Source organism: Kogia breviceps, chromosome 1, assembly GCF_026419965.1.
Source record: "Kogia breviceps isolate mKogBre1 chromosome 1, mKogBre1 haplotype 1, whole genome shotgun sequence".
Taxonomy (NCBI): Eukaryota; Metazoa; Chordata; class Mammalia; order Artiodactyla; family Physeteridae; genus Kogia; species Kogia breviceps.
In genome coordinates, this window is record NC_081310.1 from 163,806,755 (window position 1) to 163,818,856 (window position 12,102).

General features: G+C 55.5%; 1 protein-coding gene across 1 annotated transcript; it reads left to right on the top strand.

Moving 5' to 3' along the window:
- Positions 1-479: 479 nt before the first annotated feature.
- KNCN (kinocilin) lies at positions 480-4,273 on the top strand. The gene is made up of 4 exons (XM_059043461.2): positions 480-726; positions 1,804-1,872; positions 2,337-2,411; positions 3,204-4,273. Exons 1-4 carry the CDS (start codon positions 576-578, stop codon positions 3,281-3,283), a joined length of 375 nt encoding a protein of 124 aa, XP_058899444.1. The 5' UTR covers positions 480-575; the 3' UTR covers positions 3,284-4,273.
- The last annotated feature ends 7,829 nt before the right edge of the window (positions 4,274-12,102 follow it).

Consider the following 12,102-nt stretch of genomic DNA (forward strand, 5'->3'; position numbering starts at 1 on the left):
CCCTAGTGGGCCTGTGGGCAGCAGCTCACATTGCAACCTCATAAATAACTCAGCACCTCCTGCCGCCTGCATCTCTGAGGAAGCCACGTCCTCTGGACACCACCCCCCCCCGCCCACCTCCATTGCTTTAAACTTTAATAGGCCGAGGCTCAGTGGCAGCTGAGCAGGCTCCAGGGAGCTGGGGCAAGAGGTCCTGGGCAGCGGAGCTTGGGCTGAGCTCTCCCGAGAGGAGGCTGACAGGGGAGGACCCCGTGGGGCAGTCCCAGCTCTCCAGAACTCTGGCAGCCAAGGCAGGATGTGACCAGGCAGAAGTTCCGAGAGTGGCTTCCAGCTTCAGGGGCCTTTAGGGTTGGAAGAGTAAGCTGGCGCGACCTGGGAGAGATCCTAGCTAAGACTATTGTCGGATAGGGTTGCAGATAAAGCCAAGGGTTACCAGCCCAGAATCTTACTGCCCAGAAACTCCCTCCCTAAAGGTGGAGGCTCCAGCAAGGAGACATCCAAGAGGACTGAGACCTCCAGGGCTCTTCAGGGGAAAAGGCTCCGCTGGCTGGAGACTGTGCCCCGGGTGGGCCTGCATGGACATCCCCATCAGCAGCAGAGACTTCCGCTGCCTGCAGCTGGCCTGCGTGGCCCTCGGCCTGCTGGCCGGCAGCATCATCATTGGTGTCTCCGTGTCCAAAGCTGCAGCTGCCGTGGGTGGAATCTTTATTGGTGCCGCTGCTCTGGGTGAGCAGGTGCTGGGCTCGGAGAGGGAGCTGGGGCCATGGTCAGGTGAATGAGAAATGGAGGGAAGAGCTGGGCCATCAGGAATTTGGTTGGGGAGGATGGAAGCAAGAGGTGTGAGCAAGGCAGCCATCGGGGGTACGGGGAGGGAGCGGGAGATTGGGGTGAGATTCCCGCAGCGCACTGCAGGGGCCAGGAGGTGTGGAGGAGGCGCTGGCGACCGCTCCTCTGGAGCTACTCCAGCTCGGGCTCCCAGTCCCAAGCCCTGGGCTCTGGGGTTAGTGTTGGGACTCCTAAGCCTGTTGGGGCTGAGTTGATGGGGGCAGGTGGAAGAGGACAGAGTTCTCTGTGGGACCCTCCTTGAGCCAGGACAGGATCCAGCTCAGAGACAGGGCTTCCTTCTCTTTTCCCAAATGTCGCAGCAGCAGACCTGTCTGTCCAGGCATCTATCCGTCTATCTGGGCCAGTCCCACTCACCTCCCCTCAGTGGTGTTGGGTACCATCCCTCGCCCCACTCCACCACCCTGGGCCACAAGCAGAACCAGAAGCACGAGGCTGGTGGGCTCTGGGCATCTGTACCTGTGAACTCAGGCCAAGGGCCACAGACCCTTGGGAGTGGGCAGAGCAGGACCCGCTATTCTGCTACCCCCTCCCCAGGTCTGGGTGAAAAGGAGCACACGGAGGGGCACCCCCAGTCCTGCCCGCGGGGCCCTAGGGGAGGGTGGGGCATCAGAGAGTTGGGGAGTGTCAATGGGCCCATTTCCAGCCAGCTGGGAAGGAAGAAAGCCAACCTGCTCATCACCTGGGTGGTGTGGAGCCAGGAGCCTGGGCCTTCACAGCCTGTAGCCCCTTCTGCGGAAGGCACTGCTCCCCAACCCCTCCTGGGGCCGGGTATTGGGGAACCCCCCACGCGCACACTCACAGGCTGCATTTACACACCCACAGTCCCAACCCTGCCACTGGGGTTCCTCCCATGCTCACCCATAATCCACCCCCAGGCTCACAGCCCACAGCTTCATGCAGCTCAGACTAAACAGGCTCCCTCCTCATCACGGAACCCCTCTGTGTCTCTCTTCTCAGGGCTCCTCGTCTTGGCCTACCCCTTCCTGAAGGCTCGGTTCAACTTGGACCGCATCCTGCCTACAATAGGTGAGTCCTCTCCCCGGCCCCCAGCAGACTCCCCTGCCAAGGACTGGGTGAGACACTTTGTAAGTCTGTGGCCCGCTCTGCAGTGGAGTCGAGCCCACGTGTGTCACTGGTACTGGCTGTGTGTGAGACCTTAGGACCCTTGTACAGCTCCCCTCCTCTTCTCAGCTCCCCACATACGTGCTCCCATCTCCCTCAATCCTGTGGGGCTACGTATCCCTGGGTCTCCCCGGGACCTCCACCTCCTTAAAAATCTGCCACCTTCTCCTTCCAGGGCCCATTTCTTCCACCTTCGCTCCTCTCCCCAGATCAGCTCAGATCATGTGGGAGATGTAAAGGAATGTAGTAGAGCAAAGACAGCAGCAGGGATGGAGAGTAGACAACAGGAAGGACTTCCCTTCCCAAAGCTGGACTTGATTTGAGAATATCTTGGTAACCAGGGGCCTTGGGGTGGTCTCATCCTACAGGGAGCCTGAGAATCCACCCCCAGCCAGGGCCAGACCACGGGGAAGGAAGATCCAGCGCCAATGGTAATAAAGAAGGTAAGTTCCAGAAATCCCAGAGTCCATCTGCCATCTTCCCCCTCTGGGTGCACAGCTCTGTGGGGCCCCAGAGAAACCTTGAGGGAAGTGCAGAGGGGACTTCTCCAGTCACAGGGAGGCAGCAGCGTTGGGTATTTCTTCCATGAGCTTAGTCAAAACCCTTCTTGCTCTCAGCTGAGCTCAGCTCCTCTGGTCCCCAGGGTTTCTCTGTCAGGCTCAGCATGGCACCACACTGCCCCCTTCCCTCCCCTAGGCCCCATGCCCGCTTATTTTCTCACTCTCCTCTGCCATTGTGGAATCCATCTCTCAGAGCTGGTACCTGAAACTGGGCATCTCCCTCCTCCCTCATCCCCACACACTGGAAGATGCCAGAGCAAGAGTTTCTCAAAGATGCCTCCACCCTCAGTGTCTGCTGCCAGTGGTGGTGCCTAGTACTCAGCAGAAGGTTCCATTCCCGACACCCTGCCAAGCAATTTACATGTTAATTTGTTTCATTCTCAGAACAGCCATATGAGGCAGGTGCTATAATTAGCCCCACTTTATATATGGGGCAACTGAGGCACAGGGAGATTACATGAGGCAGCCGGGAAGTGGTGCAGCCAGAAACCAGGCCTTCAGCCCCGAGTCCTGCCTCTAACACCCACACCGTGCTGCTGGCCTCCAGAAGGGCCACTCTCACCATCCGCGCCTCCCTCCCTCCCCATTCCAGCCTGCTCTGACCCCGGGTCCCTCTGGGTGGCTCTGACCCGGGACCCATCTACTCAGCAAGCCCTGTCCTGGTCTCTCCCGCAGGAGCCCGCAGCAGCCTGTCCACCGTGAGCAGAACCCTGGAGAAGCTGAAGCCAGGGGGCCGGGGGGCTGGAGAAGGCTGAGGCAGGGGCTGACGGGCTGCCCCCTGCCCTTCCCTCTCTTCCCCCCCGCTACCCCAATCTCAGAGCCTGCCTGGGTCCAAACCAGAGATGAACCAGGTCCTGGAGATGCCAGACCTGCTTTCACCAAGGCCGCTGGAAATGGATTCCCTGTGGTGGGGTGGGGCCTGGACCACAGTGTCTCTGGTTTCAGGCTCTTGACCTGGATTTTCTCTCTGAACTGCAGCTCGGCTTTCTTCCCTTTTTGATCTACTGGCTGGATCCTCTGGGATTTGGGGCCCAGTGATACCCCAGTCTCTTGCTCCAGCCTGGCCAGGGAAGTGAACCGCACGCTCACAGGAACCACACCGGGTCTGGGCCTGGCCCTGGGCCTCAGGAGCTCACTGGCTGCATAGAGGGCCTGGACCAGACTCCCCTGAATATCAAAAGCTCCAGGCAGATCCTCAGGAACTGGCCCTGAGCAGCAGTGAACCAGACAGCGGCATAGCCTAGAAAAACAAAATGGTCGCTGCCTTGACAGGAGCCCAGGTGACGCATGGGCCTGGAGGCTTCCAGGAGGAGGTGTCTCCTGAGCTGAGCCCTGCGCTGAGACTCTTGGGGTTTGACTCCACTATTTAAGGCTTTTCATGATCTGACTGCAAACAAGACCTCCAGCCTTCCTCTCCTCCCCACCCTCTCACTGCTCCTGAACCGTCTAAACACGTTCCAGCTCCCAAGCCTTGGCTTGTGTTCTCCTGGATGCCCCCCACTCTGCTCCTCTCTGCCTATCAAATCCCCCACCCTTAAAGGCCTCCTTCCAAGTGTCCCCTTAACCACAATGCCCTCCTCATCCTCTTCCACCAGCCTCTGTCTCCCTCTCTCAACACCCTCCAGGCAGGTTGAAGTCTTCTTTTTCACAAAACAGTTACTAATCCTGTTTAAACCTACTGTCTATTGCCCTTTTCCAGTTACCATCAGGATGCACAGTAAGTGCTCAATAAATGTTAAATGGCTTACATTTAGTGGAAAAACAATTCCCTAGGCTTTCCCGGGAGAGCCACTTCAAGGCTCCACATAGGTACAGGGTTTGGAGCCAGGCTGTATAGGAAACATTGCTCCCCCTCCACGCCACTCCTCATACACCTGAGACCTCAGGGTGAAGCAGAGTTGTATGACCTCTGTGGAGACATCTTCTCCATGTGGCCTCTGTCCTGGCTGATGAGCAAAAGACAAGCTAGGAAGAGTCTCATTCTTCAAGAATCAGCGCAGATGACACCTCTTCTTGGAAGCCTCCCCTGACTTCTCTGTGCTCCCACAGCCCCAGGGCTCCCCTCCATCACAGCCCCCAGCACTCTGAGTGGCCTCTGTCTATTTCCCCCTCATGAGAGTGGGGGCTCTGAGGGCCAGGCACGTGGAAGGTACCCAGCGGATGTTGGAAAACCACACCAAAAGCGGGAGAGAGCACCCCATTGTACAGATGGGAAAGCTGAGGCCCTGCAGGAAAAGGACTCATCAAGTCCCATGGTGAGAGATTGTCCCAAACGTCGCATCCAGGCCTCTTCTCTCTCCCTACCCACGGCTCTACCCTCTGCTGCCCTCTGCACAGGCCCCAGGGACCAACTCCCTGACCGCAGTGGGACAGACCTCCATGGATAGAACAAATTTCACAAATGCTGGTGGGCTGGGGAGACTTTTGTTCCTCCAGCCCGAGGGAAGTCAGTGTCCCCCTCCTTGCATTTCCCTCCCGCCTGCTCCCTCTCCCTTCTCCTTTTCCTCGACATCATCGTCATCAACAATAACTCGGTCCTGGTTTCCTTGATCCGTAAGGAAACGCTTCCTCCGGTCCATATTCATCCTCACCAGCAGCACCCCAAAGGGATGCCTAGGGGTGGATGGGGTGGAAGTGGGGAAGGTGGTGCCTGAGCTGTAGGGATTGTGGTCCCCCCCTCGCCCACCATCAACCCTTCCCAGCCATGATCTCCCCCAGGCAGGGCTATGGTATCCCAGATGGCTGGCAGGGCCAGGCACAGAGCAGCGTTGGGCATCAGAGAGGATTAAATTAGGAAATGAACACATGAAAAGGCAAGAGCTGTGTCCTTTGGGGAAGAACTGGGTGGGGCTCCAAGGACCCTTGAAACTCTGGGAGTTCTCAAGGCCTGGGCCTGTTTCCTCTCCTTCCCCTGCCGTGGGCTTCCTGAGAACTCCCTTTTCCCAGTCCAGGTGAGTGTCCAGATACCTCCTCCCCAACTGCATCTCTACCCCTGACCCCCACCCACTTCACCTGGTCCCAGTAGTGGCCATGTGGAGACACGTAACTTCTCCCCATCCATGCTTTGGAAGAAGCTGAGGTTGGGCCAAGCAGGCAGGGGTGGTGCGGTGGGTAGTGTTAGGGGAAAGCGCCCTCTCCCCTCCGAGCAGGTCCGGAACCCTCCGTTCAGCGTGGGGGTGGGTGGGGGGCCAGGGACAGGTTATAGGACAGCAGTCTGTTCAATAAATGAAATCAGTTCTATCCAATAGCCCTGTTCTGACCTCAACTGTGGATGTGCCTAGCCAGCCTTGGGCTGAGTGCTGAGACTATACCAAAGGTGGGGAGTGCTTGGTCCAGGCAGCCCCCTGGAAGTCACATTCCCACTGGGCCAACCTGGAGGACTGACCAGGCTGGAGCTGGAGTCTAGGGATAAGACTCACGTACTGGTTCAGCAACCCCCCTCCCAGCTCCAGGGCCTGGGCAAGAGACTGTGAGGCCTCGAGCCTCAGTTTCTTCATCTGCAGATGGAAGATGAGTGGTCCCTCCCAGGCCACTGTCAGGATGAAGGTTGCCTGGCACGTGGTTCACATCAGGGTCGATTTATGAATGGATGAGTGAATGAATGAAGAGGGGGTTGGAGATGCTCCTCCAGCTGAACTCCCCCCCAGTCCTGGAAAATCAGCACCTCAGACTCCCACCCAGTCCTCGCCAACACAATCTAGCCTGGAGGTAGGCCAAGCACTCCCTCCCCGCTCCCACCCCCAAAGAAACCCTTACAAATCCCACCAGGAGCTGTATAAGGGGCTCGTGGCCACACCTCTTTCTAGGATGCAAGATTTGTGGAGGGTGATTGGAGAAGGGTTGCTGAAAGCAAGCCCCATCCCTGGAAAAATCTTCCTGCTCCCACCGCTCCATCCCCCTCCCATCCACCCCCCAAGCCCCACCCCCGCCCAGGGTTGGGAATCCGCCGGAAAAGAGCCAGTGAGACCTACACCCCTCGCTCTAGAGTGAACGGCAATGTGTCCATCCCGAACTCACAAAGTCCAGACTGGAGAGTGTGTGGGCGGCTGGGAGTTCATTGCCAGGCGCTTGAAAAGCGTAAAACCTAGAGGCGGGGAGGGAGAAGGGCGGTGCGGAGCCGGAACCAAAGAGAAGAGGAGACTTGGTGGGAACGCTGATCCATGGGGGGTCAAAGGGAGACGAGGGGCCGCAAGGAAGCTGAGATGGGCCCTCCGAACCGGCGCAGCCCACAGCTAGGGCCCTCCCGGCACCTCTGGGTCCCCGGGAGCTGCTCCCTGGAGCCCCTCCGCCCTCATGCCCCCGCCCACCCGCTAAGCCCGGGATCTGCAAGCCGCCTGCCGGGTGAGTGAGGGGAGCCGGCCGCCGCTCGCCCCAGCACCCCCCTCCAAGTCGGCACACCCCTGGCTGCCCTCCTCTCTAGGGATTCTTCCTCCCCTGGGTTTCCCGGGGGCAGGACCGGCAGAGAAGTGTCCACTGGACCGGCTCAGGCAAGTGCAAGCTACAGGAGGGAGGGTAAGGGGATGAAAGGAGAAGGGAGACGATGGGGAGGGTAGCTTTAGGAGTGGAGGAGATACTCTATATCCAGCCCTAAACCCCAGGGGAACTGAGTAGTGCCCAGACAAGAGGCCAAGCACATGTAGCCCTGAGCACAATTCTCTGAAAAGAGACGAGAACGACAGAGAGAGAAACAGGAGAAGGGGGACACACAGCATGGAGAGGCTGCCTTGGGCCCCTCTGCTTTACCCTGATCCCTCCCCCGTCTTGTGGTTTTTTTTTTTTTTTTTTTTTTTTTTGCGGTATGCGGGCCTCCCACTGTTGTGGCCTCTCCCATTGCACAGCACAGGCTCCGTTGCACAGCACAGGCTCAGCGGCCATGGCTCACGGGCCCAGCGGCTCAGCGGCCATGGCTCACGGGCCCAGCCGCTCCGCGGCATGGGGGATCCTCCCGGACCGGGGCACGAACCCGTGTCTCCTGCATCGGCAGGCGGACTCACAACCACTGAGCCACCAGGGAAGCCCCCCTCCCCCGTCTTTAACTCAGTAAGAATCTGCCCTAGAATCCACCTCCAGTCCCCACCCAGCTGTCCACCACACCCTCCCAAGACCCAAAGTGAGGAGGGAATAGAGAGAAGTGGGCACAGAGCGACTTCAAAACCAGGAGACAGATAAAGGCAGGCTGCAGTGGCCCCTCTGGCCTTAGCCATTTGTCTAGCCAATATTTCCTGGGCACCTGGGGAGACCCAGGCACTCCAGTGGGCATGTGGCAGCAAACAAGGTGGATATAATCCTGGTCCTCAAGGTAGACCAGTCGGGGATACAGACCTGGACACAGCAGTTCCCCATCAGCGAGGCAAAGGAAGGCTTCCTGAAGGAAGCGACGTCCCAGCTGCGCTCTGACGGTTGAGCTGTAGTTAGCCAGGTGAACGTAGAGGCAACAGGAGCAGCGTGGCCACCCGACCACACCTGGCGAGTTCTGCTTTGCTCCAGCAAAATCTAGAGGGCTGCCTGGAGGAAGCTAGGTCTGGGAGAGCCCAGGAGGGGTTTCAGCAGGGAGCGATGAAGGAGGAGAGTGGAGTGGGGTAGCAGTGAAACTAGAGAGGAAGGGATGGGTTCTAGACCTCTGGAGGGAAGAATCTGTAGGGCTGGTTTCTGGCTGGGAGTCTGGGCTTTGTGGGAGAAGATGAAGTTTAATGGGCTTGTTTCCAAGAGGAAGAGAATGTTCCCAGGGGGGAGGGTTCAGGGGTCCAAAGCTGTGGAGAGGTCAAGTTAGCTAAGGACTGAACCGTCCTCACTGAATTCAGCACCGAGGAGGTGACTGGCGGCCTTGGAGCAAGCATCTTCGGAGCGTGGTGGCACAGAAGCGCGATGGGAGTGGACTGACCTTTGAGAAGGAGGTACAGTAGGGAGCGCAGACAGTGCTCTCAAGATGCAGGCAGGTGCGGGGGAGGTGGGGGCTTTGTTTGGTTTCAAGAAGGAGAGGCTCGAGTGCCTCCAGGAGGTGCAGGTGCCGGTGAGAAGGGCTGAGCACTGACTGGGAAGGGGGACGTTCCCCGGGAGCCTTGAGGGCCTGAGTCGCGCCAGAGACAGGGATGCACGGGGGCCCTGCTGCCCAGCTGGTGATTTTCTTTTCACCTACAAAGCTTAGCAGTTTGGGCACAAACGTGGAGGAGACAGAAAGCTGGACTGATGCAGGGTCGAGGCATCACTGGGCAGCTTTGGCAGAAGGACAAAGGAACAAGTTGCAAGACAAGGTAAACTGCAAGAGGGTAAGCGAAGTAAGGCAGTGGGGGTTCTCGGGTGGAAGCAGAAAGAAGCAGAGGCAAGAGGCTCGTGGAGAAAATGTAGAGAGTTCCAGGATTGCATTTGATCAGAGCACTGTTACAGCAAGAGGCTGTGGAGTCGTGGTGAAGAACACAGATTTAGAAGACACACAGCCTAGGTCTGAATCCCAGCTCTGCCGCATATTATCACCATGTCTGTGACCCTGGGCAAGTGATTCAACCTCTCTGAGCCTCTTTGTCCCCATCCAAAACTGGAGATGGCAATAGCATCTATCTATAGGGTTGTCATAGGGCTTGAGTTAATAATATAAAGGGCTTAAAACAGTGTTTGGCACATAGTAGGTGCTGTGCAGGTGTTTCTATAGTGGTAACAGTGGGGTTTAGTCAAGAGTAGGATGGCTGGGTTTCTCAGAGGTGGAAGGATTCAGGGTGATGACAGGGGTGATGAGGTCCTTGGGGTAACAAGGGGGAGCATAGTTGGGGTGGAACAGAGGAACTGGGCATTGGAAATGAGGAGCCAAGGAACTAAGAGGGTGCAGGGTGGGGCAGTCGTGCAAAGGATGCTGAAGTCCCTCAGGGGATTTGGGCTGGAGGAGAAAGAGCGCCTCCCAAAGCCTTGGAAGGAGGTGGGCAGGAAGGGCAGTTCCACTGCAGTCAATCTGCAGTCCACCTCCACACTCCCAGGCAAAGAGAAGTCTTCAGAGGTACCTCTGCTAGGCAACAGCTTCTTTCTACCAGATAGGCAGGCAACTGAGAGTATCTTTCTGTCTGGCTATGTGTTGGCCTGTGTTTGCAACTCTCAGTGAGTAATGCATCTGTGTGTGTGTTTCTGGATATGTCTGGCCACTGAGTGTACACGTGTGATGTGTGTGTGCGCACATGCACTCAGGGATGAGCATCATGGGGCCCAGGTGTCATGAGTGCTTCTTGGTTAGTGTGGAGATATATTGTCATTGGGATTAGGCTGATAGTGAAAGCACAGAGAACGATATTTTTTACATAAAGCTGGTAGTTGTTGTTTTTGTAGAGGCTTGTGTTGGATATTATGATAGGGGCAGTTAGGATTAGTAGTGTGAGTAGGGCAAAGGAGGTGAACAAGTTTATTACTTTTATTTGGAGTTGCACCAATTTTTTGGCTCCTAAGGCCAACGGATAACTACTATCCTTTAAAAGTTTAAGAAAGCCATGCTATTAGGCATGGGGGCGGGAATTAGCAGTTCTTGCGGTACTTTCTCTGTAAGCAAGAAGTTTTTATCTTCTGTTGCTGGCTTCACAAGCTAGTGTTTTTTTTAAACTATACTTACAATAGAGAGGGCCTAGAATGATCTTAGGGTTGAGTGATAGGAGTAGGAGGGGGATGATGTGTAGGGCTATCAAGGCGTGTTCTCGTGTGAACGAAGGGGTGAGGTTATTGATGTGGTGGGTATATTTGCCGCGTTGCGTGGTAATTAGTATGTATAGAGAGTATAGGGCGGTGATTAGGATGTTCGTGCCCATTAGGACGATAGTGAAGTTTGATCATGAGAATGTAGACATAACTACGAATAACTCTCCGATCAAGTTAATAGTAGGAGGTAGGGCGAGGTTTGTTAGGCTTGCTAGTAATCATCAAGATGCTATTAATGGGAGAAAGATTTGTAAGCCCCGGGCCAGGATTATAGTTCGGCTGTGGATTCGTTCGTAGTTTGAGTTTGCTAGACAAAATAGTATAGATGGGATGCAGTAGCTGGGAAGCCACACCTCCAGATTTCATTCTCTTCATTCTCTTGTTTCCAGCCTGGAGAATCTGGGTGAGCCTCGTGTGTGTGTGTGTGTGTGTGTGTGTGTGTGTGTGTGTGCGCGTGCGCATGCTGTCTCGCATATCTATTGCCTGGGAAGAAGTAGGGGAGCCGTGGGATTGGCTAGGGTGGGGGTGGTGGCAGCTTTGGGGTCTCCCAGGAAGCAGAATTCAGTTGCCAGAAGCTGAGAGCTTCCAGTGTAGTGAACAAGCTGGCACTGAGTAATGGTGATGTGGGAGGTTCCCTGAGAATGGGGGTGGAATGGAGGGGGGTGGATGGGGAAGCCAGGGGAGGGGGCTGGCCCAAACTTTCTGGGACTGAAGGGGAACAGAAGGGCCAAAGCTAAGGAAACAGAGGGTTTCACAGAGAGGGGAAAGAGCTCAGACTGAGCAAATGAGAGGCTCAATCTCACATGGAAGACAGGGGGCTGGGACCAGTGCCTGATGCTTGGACCTAAGCCCCAGCCCCCTTGCCCAGAGGCTCTTGGGCCCTTGCAGCAGGAACCTGGGACCAGGAGTCCTGGCAACTGCCCCTGGTCAAGTAACCGCTCTAGAACAACACAGACATTCCACATTCAGGGACTGGGTGGGTCAGGCTGACCTGAGGGGCTTCAGACGGAGACCCCCCTCTCCAGGAGCTCTGCATCCACCTATGGAGGACCATCCTCCCTGGGCCCCAAGCTTGTTGATGATTGGCTGGATAGTAATAATTACTAATTTTAAAAATAATCAAATACCTCTATACCTTCCATAAGCAGAAATTCTGGTGTAGCAGAAACAACATGGCTTTTCAATCTGACAGAACTGGGTTCAAATCCCAGCTTTACCTATCACAACTGAGTAAACCAGGGAATGTTCTTCACCTCTCCCAGCCTCAGTTTCTCACTGTGAACTGGGTTCAGGATGGCAACAGCTCATGGGGTCATAGTAAAGATTAAATGTGTGAGTGCAGGGAAAGTGCTTAGCACAGAGTTGCTGTTCAACATGAGCACCCATCTCCCCAAAATCAGAGCTACCCCCCACCCCATCCCCACCCTGAACAACAGAGCAGCAGGTTACTTCTGCAGGGCAGGGTGAGGGGAATGCCTTAATCCCAGCCCAAAGCAAATAACAGCCATATTACAGATAAGTGTACAGTTTTTTGAGATCTTTTGCTATATTGGCAGTAATTTCTGATTGGTTTCCATGTCCACCTTCACAAACCACCAGCAGCAGGAGGACAGATTCAGAGACAATAATCTGTTTAAACCTTTCCCTTTACATTTAGCAGCTGAGGCCCAGATGGGCTATTTTTCTACTGATCTGTCATCAAGTTCACTAATCCTCTCTTCACCTGTGTCTTCTCTGCTGTAAAATCCATCTATTCAGTTCTTAATTTCAGTTGTTATAACTTTTCAGTTCTAGTATTGCCACTTGATTCTTTTTCATAGATTTCAGTTTTCTACTGAAAAACTCCCTCTTATGTATTTTCTTGAACATATTAAACTCTTTGAAGTCCATGTCTGAAAACTCCAAC

What these genes read in the sequence shown, in the direction of transcription:
- KNCN (XM_059043461.2), top strand. Translation starts at nt 576, where the DNA reads ATGGACATCCCCATCAGCAGCAGAGACTTCCGCTGCCTGCAGCTGGCC. An exon ending in TATTGGTGCCGCTGCTCTGG is followed by an intron (nt 727 to 1,803) that starts GTGAGCAGGTGC and finishes CTCTCTTCTCAG; the next exon opens with GGCTCCTCGTCTTGGCCTAC. An exon ending in CCGCATCCTGCCTACAATAG is followed by an intron (nt 1,873 to 2,336) that starts GTGAGTCCTCTC and finishes CTCATCCTACAG; the next exon opens with GGAGCCTGAGAATCCACCCC.